This window comes from Rhinolophus sinicus, linkage group LG02 (assembly GCF_036562045.2).
Source record: "Rhinolophus sinicus isolate RSC01 linkage group LG02, ASM3656204v1, whole genome shotgun sequence".
In the NCBI taxonomy this organism is placed as follows: domain Eukaryota; kingdom Metazoa; phylum Chordata; class Mammalia; order Chiroptera; family Rhinolophidae; genus Rhinolophus; species Rhinolophus sinicus.
The window spans coordinates 195,922,058-195,940,897 of record NC_133752.1 but is presented as its reverse complement, the minus strand read 5'-3'; the positions used below and the strand labels follow the sequence as shown (position 1 = coordinate 195,940,897).

The following is an 18,840-nucleotide window of genomic DNA, read 5'->3' as shown; positions in this document are numbered from 1 at the left end:
AGGCAGCTGCTTCTCTGCACTTGAGGGGATGTTTCAGCTTGTGATTCTGCCACGGTGATGTGGAAACGCATTTCCTTTTGACTCATTCGCAAAACACCAGCATTTTGCCTGGGTTTCATGTCCAGCTCACCAGCTTGCAGTCTTTTGGAAGCCCTTTTGTGGTGCCCATGTCCATTCCTCCTGGTGCCTCTCCTGTCCCCACAGCCCCCACCAGCTGCCGTCCTGCATCAGTGTTTGGGGTGGAGCCTGTCAGTATTCGTGAGCCACGTGTGGGCTCCCCTTCCCCCACACACAGGGTTCCATGTCATCCTGTGACGTTTATTCTGCCCTTCCTGGTTTGGCTCCATGAGTGAAAAGAGGAAAAAGGTAGCGTTTCTGTGACCCAACCTGGACTTCACTTGCATCACAGATGGAACTAGGCAGGTGGTCGGGTCCCTGCCTCACCTGTCTGAAAAGAGGCCCTTTTGTTGCCGAGTTTTGTAAGCATCCTCACTTCTGTCCTTCAGTTTTTCACCGCACCCTAAGCATTCACGCCCATCCTGTGTATTTATCCTCAATTCATGGCGTCCTCCCTACGTGTCCCCCGGGTCTCACTAAAATGGATTTCAGGAGAGCCCCTGGGGCAGCCTGCCTTGCTCCTACAGGCTGCAGCTTTCTCTTCTTCCATAATATGTTTAGCACCATCTCTCCTTCTTCATTGTGAAGGGTCTTTCCTTTGTCCCATTGTCCCATGGGTCTCTGGGGAGTCTCCAGCAGTTGAACAAACATTCATTGAGCACCACCTATGTGCCATGGCAGCCCCTTTGCAAGGTGTTCAGCATTTAAAGATGAATCTCAGAGCTTCCAGGCCAGGTCAGAAGACGTCACCTGCAGAGGTGGCTTCAGTATGATGTGGGAAGGTAGAGACGAGCACCTGTCATCTTCCCAGTGGCACTGGAACTTTCCCAGAAGAGATAAGTGGCAGCACTGCCTCCTGTTTGGAGGGGGGGGGGGGTAATGCCCTTGGGGATTGTGAGGTCTGTGGGTGGTGTGGTCACTTTCTCAAGGTCCCTCACTTCCATTCCACTAAGTAGTTTTCCCTCGTTGACCAGAATTAAAACAACATCAATCTACATACATGATAAATGACATCGAACTATACACACCCTACACCAAGGTCAATTTCCTGGTTTAAGGTTGTTACATAAGGTGTGACTTTGGGGGAAACTGGGTGGAGGGGACAAGGGACCCGTCTGTACCATCCTTGCAACTTCCTGCAAATCTATAATCATAAAAAGTTAAGAAAAGAAATCAAAAATATTGTCCCGAACGAAACCTTTTTCCCTTCTCAGAGCCTGGAGCTTTCTCCCTCCCTTCCTCGCCCACCGCTAACTACTTCATTTCCAGAATTTCAAATTGAGCCAGATATGGTCCCTTTCCATTTGCTTCCGGGAAGCCCCAGTGGAGCCCAGAAGTGACTCCACTCCTGCCGAGGCCAGGTGTGTGGGGAAGGATGGGAACGGTCCCTGGCTTTGCTGGTCCAAGGCTGCTGCCCCAAGCAGGTGCTGGAGGCTGGGGCTCCGCTGGGCCGTCGGGGCTGTAAAATACCAACTTGGAAGCAAGCTGCCTTTCTTCCTGGCTCCCTGAGAGCCCTGAAGCCATCACAAGCAGCTCATTGAGGGAGCGTTGGTCATGTTGCTGTATCCACGCCCCGGGACATCAGGCAGCACCAATACTAAGCCATAAACTTCTCTCCAGTTTTTCAAATGCCTGCCTTTTCATCTTCTGGGGAGGCATTGTTTGCCCTGGGGGTGAAATAAATCGTGGATGCAAACACAGTGGCTGAGGGCTGCATCACCTGGTGAGCTGTTTGCAGAACTCAGGTGTGCCTGCAAGATGAGAAAGGAGTCTGGCTGCTGCCCTGGGACCCAGATGGGCCAGCGGTTTGATGTGCATTTTCTCCTAAAATGTTTGTCTCTGCTGCCGCTCAGTCACTGTGACTGATCACAAGATTTAATGGCTTTAAACTGCTCACTAAGGGCCCAATTCAATTAAAAAATGTCCTGCGGAAGCCATGAATAATCCTCTTGTCTTCTCTTTTTCGGGCTTCCAGAGGCTTCCACCGAGCGGAGGCCGAACGGGTTTTTTTCTTTTTTAATTTTTCTGGTTGGTGTGGGCCTTGGTCCCCCGCCCACGTGAGCGCTGCCTTCGCCAGCCTGCTCCCCCCTTCCCACCAGTGCTGGGGGAAATTCCGCTTGGGTTTGGCGCTAACCCTAGGGAAATGCCTTCTGCTTCTTCGCCAGTTCGACAGGCTCTGGAAAGAGATGCCAGTGGATGCCAAGGGGAGGCTGAAGTACCTGGACTTCCTGAGCAGGTTCAGTTCGGAGAAAGTGGCAACGCTGCTGGCCACGGGCGATTGGACCAAGGCCCACAGAGGGGGCAGTGTCCCCGAAGTCACGGACGGAACCAGGGCTGCAGTACCGTCGCCCACTGGAGACCTGAGAGCAGGGACAAGAGCGCGGAGTCACCCCTGTGTGAGTTCTCCATCCCTCAGTGTCACGCGTCACCTTGCACCTGGCCCACACACCCCGTGTGTGGGGGCCCTTGTGTTCCCACAGGGTGCGGTGACTGAGAAGCTGGCACAGGGTGAGCGTGGGCGGGGGTCAGAGGAGAGGCGTCCCCTGTGGGCCCTTCGCCTTCGCCGGCCTGGAGGGGGAGGTCAGTGTGAGGAAAAGGGGTGGGGGTGGAAAGGAGGTGTGGCGGGTGGAAGGGAAGAAGAGAAGGGTGCCGGCAGGAGACCATTGATGTTACCTGCGCTCCTGGCATCATCAGCAGGAAAGCAAACGCCCCTTGTAGGTGCCACTGTGGGCAGAGTGCCCTGCTGCTGTCACAGGGAGTCTTGTTACACCCGTCCTGCAGGGGAAGATGCATAGGCTCTAAGAGGTGTCCTCACGTGCTCGGGGCCCCTCAGTCAGACACGGAGAGGCCCGATTTCAAGCCAAGATCTGTGTGACTGCACAACGCTGGCCCTGGGCTGAGCCACCGGCCTGGGGTGGGGGCGGGGCAGCCTGGCAGAGGTCCTTGCCTCACCTACAAGGAGGACGCAGTGTCCCCAGGGGAGGCTGGTTGAGAGGATCCCAACCATTACCTAGTGTGCCTCCTGCGGGGTGAATGAATACTGTTCATTCAGCCAACACGGATTTATTGTGCACCTACAATAGGCTGGGTCCTGTCTGTGATGTACTGAGACCTTTGTAGAGCTGAGCGTGAACACAGGTCCCTGCCCTTGTTGGGGGCGGGGGATGAGGGGCAGGATGACGGGCAGGAAACGCAAGCGTAATGAGTAAAGGATTAGCAAGTTAAACATGGTGAGTAGAGCAGAATGAGGGGGGCAGGAGGGGTCCACGTCCCACTCCAGCTGTAACATGTCACCTTACGTGGCTGTGGGAGTCAAGTTTGCAAATGGAATTAAAGTTACTAATCAGCTGACCTAAAACAGGATAATCCCCATGCATCTGGGGGGCCCAAGGCAATCACGGGGGGCCATAGATGGGAAACACGGAGACAGCAGGGTTGTGTCATGTCAGAGAGATGCAGTGTGAGAAAGACTTGATCCGGCATTGCTGGCTTTGAAGGTGGAAGAAGGGGCCACAGCCAAGGAATGTGGGAGCCACTAGAAGCTGGAAGAGGGCAAGAAACGGGTTCTCCCCTGGCGTCTCCAGGAGGAAGCAGTCCTGCCCACACCTTGACTTTATTCAGCTCAGTAGGACCCATTGAGGCTTCTGACCTCCAGGACTGCAAGAGAATAAATGGGTGTTGTTTGAAGCCACCAGTTTGTAGACCTGTTACAGCAGCCGCAGGAAACGCAGGCCTGGGGGGTCATGATAAGGACCTTGGCTTTCACTCCGAGGGTGATGGAGCCTTGCAAGGTTTTAAGCAGAGAAGTGACACTGTCTTTGGGACTCTGGAAAGAGTGCTGGGGATGTCATGTGTTGAAAAGAGGCCGTGGGTGGAGCGGGTGCCAGCAAGGCTGGGTGAACGCAGGGAGCTGGTGAGGAGGCTGCGGCAGTGACCCAGGCGGGAGGCACAGGTGGCTCAGGGCGGGCGGGGGTGGACCTGGTGACGGGCGCCCACACACAGGGTGCATCTTCCGGGCAGAGCCACCAGGACTTCCCTACAGATTAGATGTGGGGCTGGACGGAGGGAGGAGAGTCCAGGAAGCCGTCTGTGTTTGGGGCCTGAGCAGCGGGAAGAAGGGCGTTACCATCAACTGAGATGGTGGAGGCACCGGTGAGGCAGGGCTTGGCAGTAAGGCCAGGAATTCAGTTGAGTTCAGCACCATATTATTTCACCACGTGTTGCGGAGGCGATCGAGGGGATATCCGGGCTAGAGTCAATTCATTCCCCGTTTTTAATGGAAAATGCAGTAAAACAAGACAAGAACAGCCTCGTACTTGGTCTACAGCGTTTCAAGGTATCAGATGCTCTGGGGTGAGTATAGCAATGGACGTCCCATGCAAAGGACACGCGAATGCCTTTCTCTGATAAGACTCTTCCTCTGGTGAAAAGTATGTCATTGTCACCACACACACACACACGCACACATACACACACACACACACCAGAAATATAGTTAGTTAGCATCCCTCTACATTTGAATCTTGGCTATATATTTATTTCCAAGACTGTTTTAGTTATTATGATGTGGCCCCAATATAGCCCATCGATGGAAGCAACAATTAAAGAGCAAAATTGTAATACCATCTATGTTTTGCTTTTCATTTTATGTCTGAGCTAATACTGCCTGTGAAATTGTGCATCTCAAAACCTCAGACACATCTGTAGGTTTTTATTATTACTTCCAGTTTAAATCTCCGATTACAAGACAATTTTCTCTTCTGTCCTGCTAGACCCTCGCCGGTTCGACCCCAGTGCCAGGTCCCCCACTCCTGCAGAACTGCGAACCCCTAGAGAGCAAGCTCCGGAAGAAACTTCAGGGCTGTTGGCGACAGTTCCTGAGGGAATGCAAAGAGAAGGACACACGCAGGCAGGCGGAGATCACCTCGGCCGAATTTCTGGGTTCGTTCTGGTTCTGTTCCCGGGGTAACACAGTGTCATCCTGTCATGTCCACCCTGGGGTGGAGACCAGGGAGTAACACAGTGGGGAGCCGGCAGGGAGCCTGGCAGGCTGGTACCTCGATGAACACCAGCAGGGGGACAAGGGCCCTAACACACCTTGACCTGCGCGGAGCAGTTCCCACCCCCGTGATGGAGTCAGCACGCCACGACTTTCAGTGTCAGAAAGCACAGACTTGCTCGTGATCTCTGGACAGAATGCAAATGGTAACAGACTGACAGCTGAGGGAGGTGGGGCCAGGGGAGAGCAGGGAGGGCTGGGAGCGCGCAGGCTCCGCCCACCACAGCTCACTCAACATCCACTCTCCCTGGTGACTCATTTTTCACCACGTAGCACTTTGATCAACTTTTCAAATTAAATCAGTTTGATTTATATTTCCAGTAATTGTTGCATATCGTTTATGCAACATTTTAATTACAGGAAGTAAATCTGACCAGGTCACGCCTCTGCTTATAGCCCCCTCAGCTCCCCCTCTTCTTGACTAATACGTAGACCTGGAAAATGTTTTTCTTGAGAACCTCCATTATTAATATGTTACTTTTATAACCATGGCTCAAAAATGCAAAAATGAAAGCAAGTAGAAACTACTTAAGTGGAGTTCCTACCAAAAAAAACACATAAATTAAGTATAAAAATAGGAAATCAGTAATAATCAAATGTCGTTATATTTATTTAATGTAACATGTTTTGCTGAAGCCAAATCACCAATGTTGGTTTTAATGTGTGTTGGAATTCCACTTGTTTTTTAGTTAATGCTTTTGATTTTGAGCAGGATGAACCTTAACTTGCTGTCATTATCATTATTGCTGTTTTTTTCTTTTTAACCATGAACTCATGAAAGCCACCAACCCATTATTCTGGTAGGCTTGTCTGATTTTAGCGGCACCTCTGAAATTCAATACTGTAAAACAAAATTTAACTTTCAAAAGTCATTCCATATTCTCTGTGCACTCCTGAGGTCAAGTCGGAGCAGTAAGATACTTTGATGGGCAGTTCCCTTATGTCCCACAGCACCCGCCCCCGAAGGGGCAGAGGAACCCTTGTACATGCCACGTCTGTCCGTCAGCCTGCGCTTGGTTTGATGGCACCATCTATGTATACAGTCCACTCGCATCGGTTTCCGCATTATCCCCAATAAGTAACATAGTATTCCCCTGCTCGACATTTTGTTGCTTCCGTCATGTCCACTGGAAGTCTATTTATTCAACCTTAACCTAAAATCTTATCCTACCTAAGTCTCTTTTGATCGTGAGTTGTCCCTCCAAAAGCCGCTCGGGCTTTATAATGGGTCAAGGACGTGAGCACACATGCTAGTGCAGACTGGGGGTGATTGTTGACCCTGCCGTGTGCCAACTTCAGGGCAGTGGGAGGACCCACCAACTGGCATCCACATGGTCCCAGTCAGAAAGCCAAGCTCCAGCCCTGACATTGCTTGGCAGCTATCTCTTAAGGGTGGTCCATGTATGTCAGAATAGGTTTTATACATTTTAGATCGTCACTGGCACAAAAATTCAAAATGTGTAAATTTGTGCAACCTAATAGACTCTCAAGAGTACATTTCCAAAGCCCACTTGAAAACTGCTTGGTCAGAAGGCCAATCTGAATTCCTGCCCCACAGTCTGGCCCCTGCCAGCCCACCCCCAGCATGTGGAGCTCCCCTTCTCCCCTGTCCCCACCTCTGCCCTGACTCAGAGCCAGTGTTCTGGCAGCTCCTGTCCCCTGGAGATACCGCTCCCTGACAGCTCCCGCTCCCCCCCGACCTGCTCTGTGGTGGCAGCTCCCGCAGCACCCAGCTGTGGTCCTGTGACCACAGAGCTACTGTTCCTGCAAAACTGGGACAGCAGGCAAACATCCAGATGGTGGTGCCCAGCCGGCTGCGGGGTCCCCCTCCCTCCTCACTGCACTGTTTGTCGTGTGCCTGTCTGTTTCCATATCTGTCCAGCCACCGACCATGAGCCCATGAAGCAAGGGCCCAAAGCAGAGAAAACATCTCAGCAAGTGAAGGGTGGATGGATAGATGGACAGACGGATGGACGAATGAATGAATTGCTACCAATGGAATTTTTGTTTTTAGCTCTGGTGGAAAAATTCAACCTGGACATAAGTGAAGAGGAGTGTCAGCAGCTCATCGTGAAGTATAACTTAAAGGACAACGGGAAATTTGCTTATTGCAACTTCATTCAGAGCTGTGTCCTCCTGTTAAAAGCAAAGGAGACCTCGCTGATGCAGAGAATGAAAATCCAGAACGCACATAAAATGGTAGGACAATCCCTCCTAGAACATGTGTGGGTCTGGGCTTGAAAGGATCTCTTAGATTTTTCTCAGTTGATCGCAAATTTGGATCACCTCGCTTCATACAAAAGGTGGACACAGTGGCTGCAGAGACTCCAGGAAGGGCCACTGGCCAGTGAGGACCCGCCCGTCAAATGTCTCCGGCCTCACCGCCACCTCCTCATGGGCCCCGCTCAGATTTTCTCTATGCACATATGCTATACGTGCATATCTCACCTGTATGACGTATGCATGTACTCATATGATATACGTGCACATCACACTTGTATGATATATACATGTACGCATGATATAAGCATGTCACGCTTCTGTGGTACATATACATGTATACTATATGTGTGTATCATATTTGTATATGTGTTATACATATAAAATACGTGTATATCACACTTGCATGATATGCATATATACACACACAAATTATGTGTTTACGCACTAGTATGATATATGTATGTGCGCGTATATTACATGTGTATGTAACTTGTCAATCAATCCTTTGCTGCCCTATGTCCTCCATTACACACAGGTCTGTGCAGTGCCAGGCAGTTTTCAGGTGAGCATATGACGACTGGGGTCTGCCCACAGGGCCCAGAGCCGGCCACCCAGTATGTCAGGGAGCTCGTGTCTGGGAGGCGAAAGCTGTGGGTACAGGTGAAGACACCGTCAGGCTTTGGGAACATTGCAAACAGCTCAAAATTTACTTTCTTGGAAATGATTCAGAGATTTCTTTCTGGAGCCCCGTAAGGGTCTGGAGACCCCAGACTGGGACCCCGTAGCCTGGGTCCCGTATTCTTAAACTCGTTCAGGTGGCAGACAGCTGATTATCATGCTCTTCCCAGAGCACCTGGAAACATCTGTATGGCAAACAGGCTCCTACGATGCACGGGGAGCAGTAATAGGTCAGTTAACTGAAAAGGCACAGCTGGGGGATCATAGCAAAGTGAAACATAGTGTGTATCCATTCATCAACCGTCTGAGATGGGCCAGACCCTGTTCCCTGGGTGTGTGTGGGGGGTTGGAGACTCCTTATCTTCGTTGCATAAACTATACCCATCATTTTCTCTGTTTCTTTGAAGAGGAAAGAAAACCTAGAGATGCTTAATTAGCAACGGGAGGGCACTGTTCTGCATTTTTACCTTTTTTCTCAATCATTTGTGATTTTTTAAAAAAATTTTTTTAATTTTATTGGGGAATATTGGGGGACAGTGCACTTCTCCAGGGCCCACCAGCTCCAAGTAGTTGTCCTCAATCTAGTTGTGGAGGGCGCAGCTCAGCTCCAAGTACAGTTGCCGTTTTCAACCTTAGTTGCAGGCAGCGCAGCCCACCATCCCACGTGGGAATTGAACCAGCAACCTTGTTGTTGAGAGCTCCAGCTCTAACCAGCTGAGCCATCCGGCCGCCCCTCTGGCAGTTCAGCGGCAGCTCGTTGTCTTCAATCTAGTTGTGGAGGGCGCAGCTCACTGGCCCATGTGGAAATTGAAACGGCAGCCCTGTTGTTCAGAGCTTGCGCTCTAACCACCTGAGTCATCCGGCTGCCCCTCATTTGTGATTTTTTTGATTCTCACCCTCACCCAGTTCAACTGCAGTGTTTTCACTGACTCTCCTTTCTCGAGTCTTTTTAAAACATGAAGCAAAAAAAGCTTTGTCATGCCCGTTCTCCATCATCTGTAACCCTGAATTAAGTTACATTGAATTAAATAACAAGTACCACTGGCACTGTGGATTTGGGGAACAAACACAGCTGGTGGCAGCCACCTGAAGACTCGGGCAGGGACCAGAAGTGTGGGGAGACCTGGACAGCCCCCCAGCCAGCCCCCACCAGCAACAGAGCGAGGGTGGGTTAACCCAGAAAACAGCTCATTCCATACAGGAAGAGTCTACACAGTGAAACTGGTCATTTTGTGCATAGTTTCTAGTAAGCAAGAGCTAGCATCAAAGGCGCAGACCAAGTTACAGCAGAAAAACTTAAAATTAAGACAGTTCTTTGTGCTCAGCTTTCTGTGAGCAGAGAAAAGGTCCTCATGACATCGCCATGGGACCCAGGAGCATAGTTGGAGAACCATGGAGATGGCCTCTAAGGCCCCTGCCAGCTCTGGCCTTCCTCTGCCTCTCTGGGCCTCAGTTTCCCCTCCTGTAAACGATGTGAGAGCTGTTGGTGTCTAAGAGCCTTCGAGAGGCGGCTGGTTAGGAGGAGCGCCCCAGTACTCCCCTCGGAGGCCTCCCCTCCACAGAGGCCTCCCCTCCACAGAGGCCATCCTGATTCCAAACTCACTGTCCATCCTCATGGAGGCACAGAACGTCTGGCCCGTGCCGCCTGGGGAGGGCCCCACTGAGACTGTGTTTCCGGGAAATTGATAGGTGCTCTGCGACAGCCTCCCCCAGGAGCCTGCCCTAGGAGAGAGCCCCTGTCCCTGCTTCGTCCTTGTCCTTACAGCCCCAGCCGCTCTGTACACGTGTGGAGCTCAGGCCAGCCATCCCCCGGAAGAGAAGCTCAAAGGGCCGTATCTCTGTCCAGTCCTTTGGTGCCTCCTCTGCAGCCCTCAGAGACACCTTCTAGGGAAGTGGTGGGGCGACTTGCTTGGGCCATGGTGGGGCAGGGACAGAGGCCGTCTGGGAGGGGTGGCTGCACCGCACTGGCAGGGGAAAACCCTTTCTCAAGCCAGGCTGGGTGTGGGAAGAGCAAGTGGGCACAGAATCCTTTCTCTTCTGTGCACACAGACCAGCTGATTGGCTAAACGGCAGCTAACGAAGCTGTAGGGTTATCTGGTGAATTTCCATCGTAGGTTCTAAATGATGTACAACTGAAAGCAATTTAACTTCGTGCTAATTTGTTTTATGAAGTGCCATGTTAAAATTAAACTTTCCCAAAACGTGTTACACATTACTGCCTACAGTTCACCTCTGTGATATTCAGACATGCGCTGGGGCTAAATCATACTAAAATACCTTGTTTTCAATCTTTTAGCACCTAAATGAAATAATCACAGTGCATTGTACTGTCTAATTGCTAGATATAATTACAACCTTGCAATTTAAAAAAAAAAAACACTGCTCATTATGATAACCTACTAGAAATCTCTTTTTTCCTCAAATTGTTTTGAAGTTGGCCGGCTGGGTATGGGTGTGGCCGTCCCTGGAGTGCCATGGGCGGACTTCCTGGAGGAGGCAGATGTTGGAGGCAAACAGAGCCTGGATCCATCCTGATCCTGCCACTTTGCCTCCCTGAGCCTCCATTCCTCAACCCTGAAATGGGGATGAAGAGACCCTCCTTCCTCCCAGGTTGGGGGAGTAGGCGAGGGAGGTGGAGATAGACGGTGTTTTCCAACAGCCCACACACGGGCTTGTGAGGAGCAGCAGGGAGGGCAAGAGTGTCATCGGTATTACGAGTTCTGCTCCATTCTAGATGGGGAGCTGCCAGTGGAGCACGGGCAGTAAGACGGGGTGAGGTGGGAATCGGGCCCAGGAGGGGAGCTCGCAGCCCGCCCTCCACTCCACGTAGGGCCAGCCGACCCATCTGAAAGCTCCTATCTCACCAACTCTTGGTTTTTCCTTTTCTCCAGGAAGAAGCTGGTGCCGAGACTGCTTCCTTTTACTCTGCATTACTGCGCATTCAGCCCAAAATTGTGCACTGCTGGAGGCCGATGCGGCGTGCTTTCAAGGCCTGCGATGAGGGTGGAACGGGGCTCATAGGTGTGGCGGACTTCCGGAAGGTGAGCCAGCTCTCGGGCATCTGTCACCTCTGCACAGGGATCCGGTGCCAAAAGCCAGCAGCCAAAAAATCTCAAAAGAGGGCCCCTGCCCCCTGCCGAAGGCCCAGGTGTGCGCTGCTGTCCCAGACCTCACTTCCTTGGGACCCCCAAGCTATCAAGGGCTAAGATCACTTGCCCCTCCCCTGCAGACCCCAGGTCCTCCTCCTGAAGATTTCTAGGACCCTGTGGGGACACTGGCAATGCCGACACCTGTGCCCAGCTGCCATCTCTGGGCTTCCTCTGGGGGGATCCAGGACCTGCGTCTGCCTCCCAGGACTCACAGAACAGAACAGAAACATTGAGGGGCCAAAGCGAGGTCCCAGCTGTGGCCACACAGGCCCGCAGACCCAGCCTTGCTTCACGGGGCCCCCAGGACCCCCAGCTGCCCCCCAGTGGCAGGGCCAGCTCCGCTCCCACAGCACAGGGTGGCTAAGCCCCTCTGGTTTCCAGAGTCACAACTTGGGTGGCTTTAATGCGCCCACAAGAAGGTACAGCATTGTCAGCGGGAACGTGGTGACCTGGCCGCCCCGCCACCACCCCTGGGGGGTACAGGGTCTTTTCTTTACCTCGAAGCTTTACCTTGCATGACCTTTGGTGTGTTTCTCCAGAGGAAAGAAATGGCCACCTTGAGGGGTAACTTAAAACTCCCACTTGTAGAATGCACAATACCTTGACTTCTACCCTGCTCTCCATCCCCACACAGCCAGTGAGGCTGAGAAAATAATCAAGGTCCAGACACTAGATTAAAAGTCACATGTTATGGCCAGAATAAAACAAAAACTCAGTCAAGCTATCAGAGACATAAAGGGGGAGGGGGCTGGTAGATGAGGGTAAAGGGATCCAATATACGGTGACAGAAGAACTGACTCTGGGTGGTGAACATACAATGTGATATATAGATGATGTAATACAGAATTGTACACCTGAAACCTATGTAACTTAACTAACAATTGTCACCCCAATACACTTTAATAAAAAAAAGGTTTTCAAAATCAGGTTCAATGGTATACCCACTTTACTTCATGAACAGGAAAAATAATCAAAGCATTTAACATAAATTAAAAGTTCAATAAAGCAAAAGGCACAAAAGTGATATTTCTAGTAGATTAGTGTGGTTCCAGGCTCTCGGTTCCAAAGTGCAGTTTCCAGGCTCTCAGCCTCACGTGGAAAGGTGCTGGCTCAGGTAGTAAATGGCCATCAACTGTGATGGGATGGCCATCAGCTGTGGCTACTTGGCCGTCAGCTATAACCAGTGAGCCATTGGCCACTAATATAACTGCTGTGGCTACGCTAGTAGGAAAATGCGGGCTAGCAAGAAGATGGTGGCTGTGCTAGCAAGCGCGGATTGCAGAGAGGCGGATGCCGCCAGACAAACTATAGTGATGTGACTCCCCTACCTATGGCTCCGTGGGTGTTCCTTTTTGGCCTCGCCATATCCTGCGTTCTTATATGGGGAGTGGGAGCAGAGACCCCGCCTGACACCCTGCATGACAAATGGCGCAGCGAGCAGGGTACGTGCCGGCCAAAGCTCTGCAAAGGGCAGTGGAGCAGTTTGTGTGTCTGAACATTCAGGCTCAGGAAGACCAGGAGGAGCAGCTGCTGGAGAGCTGGACCCCCATGGAGGGGTGGGAAGATGTGGACAGTTCCCCAACCAGTAAAGGCCGGAGAAAGTGAAGGTCGTTGCGGCCCTGCTGGCTGGGAAGTGCTTGCTGAGGCCCTCACCCCCAGGTTGGGGAGGACTTGGAGCCCTCGCCCTGCAAGGAGGGCACACATTGTGAGGCTAACACACAGCCCTGGCGAATGACTATGGACTATGGAGATTCCTTCCATCCCTAATTTAATGGACCGCTTGACTGTTTGCTTGGGAACGTACCACCATGTAGTGGAATTGGCGGATTATGTTTGCTTTTGTGTCGTGACCGGCCGCCATCAAGAACATGTAAGCACCTTGATTGTGAGTCGCTGTTGTTCCAGCACGGTACCTGAGAGGCCCAGAGAGAGTGGCAGTGCCCTGAGAGCCCTGGCTGAGCCCAGGAAGTCTGGCTGTGCCCAGAAGGACTGGCGGTGCCCTGAGAAACCCTGGCTGTGTCCGGGGAGACAGGTGGTACCCTAAAAAGCCCAGGAAGTCTGGCTGTGCCCAGAAGGACTGGCGGTGCCCTGAGAAACCCTGGCTGTGCCCGGGGAGATTGGTGGTACCCTAAGAAGCCCAGGAAGTCTGGCTGTGCCCAGAAGGACTGGCGGTGCCCTGAGAAACCCTGGCTGTGCCCGGGGAGATTGGTGGTACCCTAAGAAGCCCAGGAAGTCTGGCTGTGCCCAGAAGGACTGGCGGTGCCCTGAGAAACCCTGGCTGTGTCCGGGGAGACAGGTGGTACCCTAAGAAGCCCAGGAAGTCTGGCTGTGCCCAGAAGGACTGGCGGTGCCCTGAGAAACCCTGGCTGTGCCCGGGGAGATTGGTGGTACCCTAAGAAGCCCAGGAAGTCTGGCTGTGCCCAGAAGGACTGGTGGTGCCCTGAGAAACCCTGGCTGTGTCTGGGGAGACAGGTGGTACCCTAAGAAGCCCAGGATGTCTGGCTGTGCCCAGAAGGACTGGCGGTGCCCTGAGAAACCCTGGCTGTGTCCGGGGAGACTGGTGGTACCCTAAGAAGCCCAGGAAGTCTGGCTGTGCCCAGAAGGACTGGTGGTGCCCTGAGAAACCCTGGCTGTGTCTGGGGAGACAGGTGGTACCCTAAGAAGCCCAGGATGTCTGGCTGTGCCCAGAAGGACTGGTGGTGCCCTGAGAAACCCTGGCTGTGCCCAGAGAGCCTGGCTATGTCCAGGATATTGCATTCCCCTCCAGGCTCCTCGCACAGGGCCCCTCGCGGAAGACACTTGTCGCGTAGATTGTGAGGCGAGAGCCTGTAGGGGTGGAGTGTGGGGACAGAACCCCAAAAAGCAGTTTCCAGGCTCTCGGCCTCACATAGACAGGTGCTGGCTCAGGTAGTAAATGGCTATGAACTGTGGTTGGATGGCCACCAGCTGTAACCAGTGAGCCATTGGCCACTAATATAAGTGCCGCGGCTACGCTAGTAGGAAATGGGGGCTAGCAAGAAGATGGTGGCTGAGCTAACAAGAGTGGATTGCAGAGAGGCGGATGCTGCCAGCGAGACTATAGTGATATGACTCCCCTACCTATGGCTCCGTGGATGTTCCTTTTTGGCCTCACCACATCCTGCGTTCTCTTTTGGGGAGTGGGAGCTGAGACCCCGCATGACGCCCCGCACGACAATTAGTAAAGATCCCAAATGAATCATAAAAAAAAAGATACCAGAGAGATAAGGGGTTATGACCTCAACATGCACTAACAAAAAATGTATTCCTTGGGTCTGTCTCTGCTTCAACTAAACACTTTTTTAAAAAAAGGAAAAATCTTTTCTTTACTAATCAGGAAGATGAAGAGCAGCTGCCTGCTATGGGCCCTTTGCTGAGGCTGAGGCTGAGGGGGCTGGACCCCTGAGCTGGAGCACACAGAGGGTGGGGTAGGCGGGGCTGGGCCCAGGCCTGACCCCCGGGCAGTAAGTGCCTGCAGCCCTCTGCCCTCTGCCCACAGTGGTTTCCAATTCACATTGTTCGTCTTGACTTTGGAGTCAAGTCGAATTCTCAGCCAGGCATTCTCCAGGCAAAGAAGGGAAGGAAGTTGGGTGAAGTCTGTTAGGAATTTGGGATGAGTAACAGCGAGGAGGGAGCAGAGCCAGAGTTGGGGACCAGATGGGTGTTGGGAGCCGTTCTTGGTTACCATATATGTAATCCTTATTTTTATGCACTAGGGTACCTGTCTATTAGGATTTGTTTCAGCTGCATACAACAGCCTGGAAATTCACAGCAGCTTAGACATGGTGGGAGTTTCTCTCTCACGTCAAAGAAGCCCAGGTCTGGCGTAGTGGCTGGGCAGTCAGTGGGGACGTCACTGTTTTGCTCTACCATCCTCAACACCTGGCTTGCTTCCCCAAAGTTGCCTCATGGTCCAACATGACCGCGGGAGCCCTGCCATTTCCATATTCCAGGCAGCAGAGGGGAAAAAAAGGAGAAAAAGGGCGTGTCCCTTTCTGTAGAAGAGGCTTCCCGGAGGCCCCACGTAACAGTCTCGCTTAGGTTTACGTGGCCAGAACACACCATACTTAGCTCCAGAGAGGCTGGGAACGGTCGCCCTTTAGCTGGATGCACAGCCGCCTGGAAGAACATCAGCGTTCTATTAACTGGGGAGGAAAGGGTGGTCGATCTCAGACGGGCAACTCCCAGGCTCCACCACAGGCGCAGGCGCTTGTCACTACTGCGCACCCTGACAACCCCTGCGCCCTGCACCTGCTGGCTGTGCCCTCCTCCCTGATGGCAAGCCCGGAGTCCCCACCTCGGTGAAGGCCCTGCGGCCAGGGCTCCCCTCCAACCCTCTCCTCTCTGTTCATCCCCCCCCCCCGTGGGAACCAGACGGCCTTATTGCCTTCAGGGAAGTGATGGTTATTAACCTCCGGGGGGCCTCTTCCAGTTTCACACCCACAGTGTGGACATGCAAGGGGCTGCCCTGCGGGGTGATGAGGGCAGAGAGAGGGGTGGGAAGGAAAATGTGTGTGTGGGGGGTGGGAGAGAAGCGATGGGGGAGAGAGGGCTGCTGGGGGCGGCACTGGAGGTGAGGTGGCCGGGCTCCGGGAGGCTGGGGGGGAGGTGGGTGCGTCCCCAGCCCCTTCCTGGCAGCCGGCCTCCTTGAATGGCGCCAAGACAAGCTGGTCTCCTCTGTCTCGCAGGTCCTGAGACAGCACAGCATCAACCTGTCCGAGGAGGAGTTCTTCCATATTCTGCAGTATTACGACAAGAGGCTGTCTGCGAAAATCCCCTACAACGACTTCCTGCGGGCCTTCCTGCAGTGAGCGCCCGGGGGGCCCGCGCAGACAGGGGCACCACGCAAACCAACAAAATCACGTGACTGGGGAGGGCTCATGAACTGTCCAGAGTGGCTCCAGAAACAACCCACACCCATGCCAGGTGTGCGTCTTTCCCGGGTGAGCCCGGGCGAGGGGCAGCCCCGCGGCTGGTCGGACATCACGACGGCCTCTCCAGGCAGCCGGAAGTTACCCCTGCGCCTCAGGACCCCTCCCTCACTAGTCTGAGCAAATAAAAACGTTAGCCTTTGCAGAAATGATTCTTGAGACTTTAAGAGAACCACCAATGCTCAAATACTTTAAAACTCAGAATTTCTGGAGGTTTTATTCATGAGATCCTGCTGGGCGCCTCGGGGACACCCGAGGTCCCCCCTCCAGCCTGGGCCCCTGGTGCTTCCTCCTGCTCCATCAGATCCGTGCCCCTGCTGGGCTTGTCCACACGGCCGCCTCTGCCCCTGGGTCACGGACAGCAGCCCACGTCTACATCAGGCCCCACTGGTGCTTCAGGGATCAGCCTTCCTGGGGTCCAGCTGAGCTGGCCGCTGATCAGAAGGCCATCAGTGACCATCTCAGGAGAGACCCTTCGTTGGACATGACGGGGTCAGATAAGCTAAGAGCAGTTTTCATCTGCAGTTCTTTCCACCTATTGAGAAGCAGAGGGAAGTCAGATGGAGTGTGCTGCCTTCTGGAAGACTCTGGAAGGAACTGGGGAGAGGCAGGCGGGAGAGCTGTTCCTGGGCTGTCAGGGAGAGGTGGGGCGAGGAGCCCACACTGTCATCCGACCCCGGGAAGCCCCAGGCCCTTCCACACCGAGAGAGGAAACACCTCTGCTGCCATCTCAGCCCCAGGCCACCACTGCCACACTCCTCCCCCACCATCCCACCCCTTCCGCACCCCTGCACAGGCCACTAGGCCCCAGCCTGAAGGCCCATGAGCATGTGAAACTGTTCTGTTGGGTCACATTTGTCTCTGTGTGTCCTGTATTCCCGTCTCAGTTCAGACTGGACCCCAGACAGAGATGGGTGTGTTCACAGGAGGCTGCGACCCGCTTCAAACCGAGGGGAGGCCACCTCCATGGGATGCTCACTGCACAGACAGGCCCATACTGGGCAGTGACAGCCGTGCCGGGCTGACCCGACAGGTAGAGTCTGTTCCTGCAGCTGGGGGCTGAGGTGGGGGGTCTTCCCTCAGCTCCATCACATTTGACTTTTCTCTGATCCATCTAAACTGGGATGTCTGCACTCATTGCAATTGTGGAGATTTGCTTTCAGCCAGAGTGTACAGGCCCAAGGACCTCACCGAGGGGGAGCCGAATAAACACGTGAGCCCCACATGCTCGGCGTGCACTTTGCTTATTTTCTGAGGTAGGTGGCAGCTGGCAGCACCAGTGCCCCAACCACCAGGAGGGCAGTGGCCATGGCTGCTTCTCCCCTTCTCCAGGCTTTCAATGAGTTCTTAGGAAGCAGGAGCAGAGCTGACTGTCCTGTGGGTGCCAGGCCCTGCTGGCCACACTAGCCCACTTTGTCCCACCAGCCACACCACCTGGCAAGGTGGAGTGTCCACCCCTATTGTAGAGATGGAGACACTGAGGCCCATGCAGAGGGAGGGGAGGAAGCCCCATGGGACCGTGTGGCAGCCACGGGTACCCGGGGCGGGGGGTGAGGAAGTGGCTTCTTGCTTTCTGCCCTTCAGCCAGACTCCCAACTTGGCAAGGGGGGCATCGGGATGAGGCTGAGGGGGCTCTGGCAGGGCCGTGTAGCAGGGATACCCTCAACCCCAGCAGCTCTTCTTTCTGAGGGATGAAATCCCTTGGCCCCTATGTAATTTACCTCTCTGGACTGAGCCTCTGTTTCTCCATCTACAAAATGAAGATAATAACCTGTCCTGCCCTCCTACTGGGCCCATCCGTTCCTGGGTCCAGCCAGTGAGCTCATTCTGTGCCTGGCGCAGGAGCCAGACACAGACCTGCTCCCTGACAGTAGGTCACAGGCAGTCAAGCGAGAGGAGGGTCAGGGCTCAGGGTGGGGGGTGGGGGTGGGAGCCCTTAGTCTATGGGAGCCCAGTGAGCCTCGGCCTTAGGCTCAAAGCCTGGAACCAGGCCTCAGAACAGGATTTCAGCCAAAGCGGAGGAGGGGTGGGTCCAGTGCCCTGGGCGTCAAAGCCAGGAGGCTGAGAAGTCCAGGCCATTGCCTGAAGGCCTCACCATGCTCCCGATTGGGCAGCTGGCCCCTCCTTCTCCTTTTTCCTGGGTCCTGGATCCCAACCAGGTGTTCAAACTGAAAAACTCACTAATAAGATTGCCTTTGACAGCTGCCTGCATAGATGCCACGTGGTCCAGGAAAGAAGGCGTGAGTTTGAAGATAACATGTATGCAAAGTGGAATGCAAAGGGCGAAAAGTGAAAAAGATTCTATCATTGGCAAAATATCCTTCAAAAATGAGGATAATTTTATAGAATCAGAAAGCTTGAAATAGGTGAATTGAGATTATCTAGTGTTAAGAACAGAAAAGAGAAAAAGAAAACTGAGCAGAGCCTGAGAGACCTGTGCGGTACCACCAGGCAAGTGGGATCCCAGGAGGAAAGGAGAGAGACAGGGGCAGAAAGAGTATCTGGAGAACCAATAGCCAAAAGCTTCCCAAGTTTGAAGAAAAATATGAATCTACATATCCAAGGAGTTCAAGGAGCTCCCAGGAGGATAAACTCTCAGAGATCCAGGCCTTGGCCTATAATATCAAATGTATGACATCTCAATCGATGCAGAAAAGGCATGTGA

At 53.2% G+C, this 18,840-nt stretch overlaps 1 protein-coding gene across 7 annotated transcripts in view; it reads left to right on the top strand.

Moving 5' to 3' along the window:
• EFCAB6 (EF-hand calcium binding domain 6) overlaps window positions 1–16,079 on the top strand; it is a 215,066-nt gene extending 198,987 nt beyond the window's left edge. For 6 of the 7 annotated variants that reach the window (XM_074326519.1, XM_019715052.2, XM_074326516.1 and 3 more), the window contains 4 exons: window positions 2,283–2,513; window positions 4,890–5,058; window positions 7,191–7,375; window positions 10,969–12,152. In XM_074326519.1, coding sequence (XP_074182620.1) covers window positions 2,283–2,513; window positions 4,890–5,058; window positions 7,191–7,375; window positions 10,969–11,283 — 900 coding nt within the window. In that variant the 3' untranslated portion in view covers window positions 11,284–12,152. Of the gene's footprint in view, window positions 1–2,282; window positions 2,514–4,889; window positions 5,059–7,190; window positions 7,376–10,968; window positions 12,153–15,932 lie in introns of those variants that run through there. The other variant, XM_074326517.1, reaches the window with a different exon arrangement.
• Window positions 16,080–18,840: the final 2,761 nt, after the last annotated feature.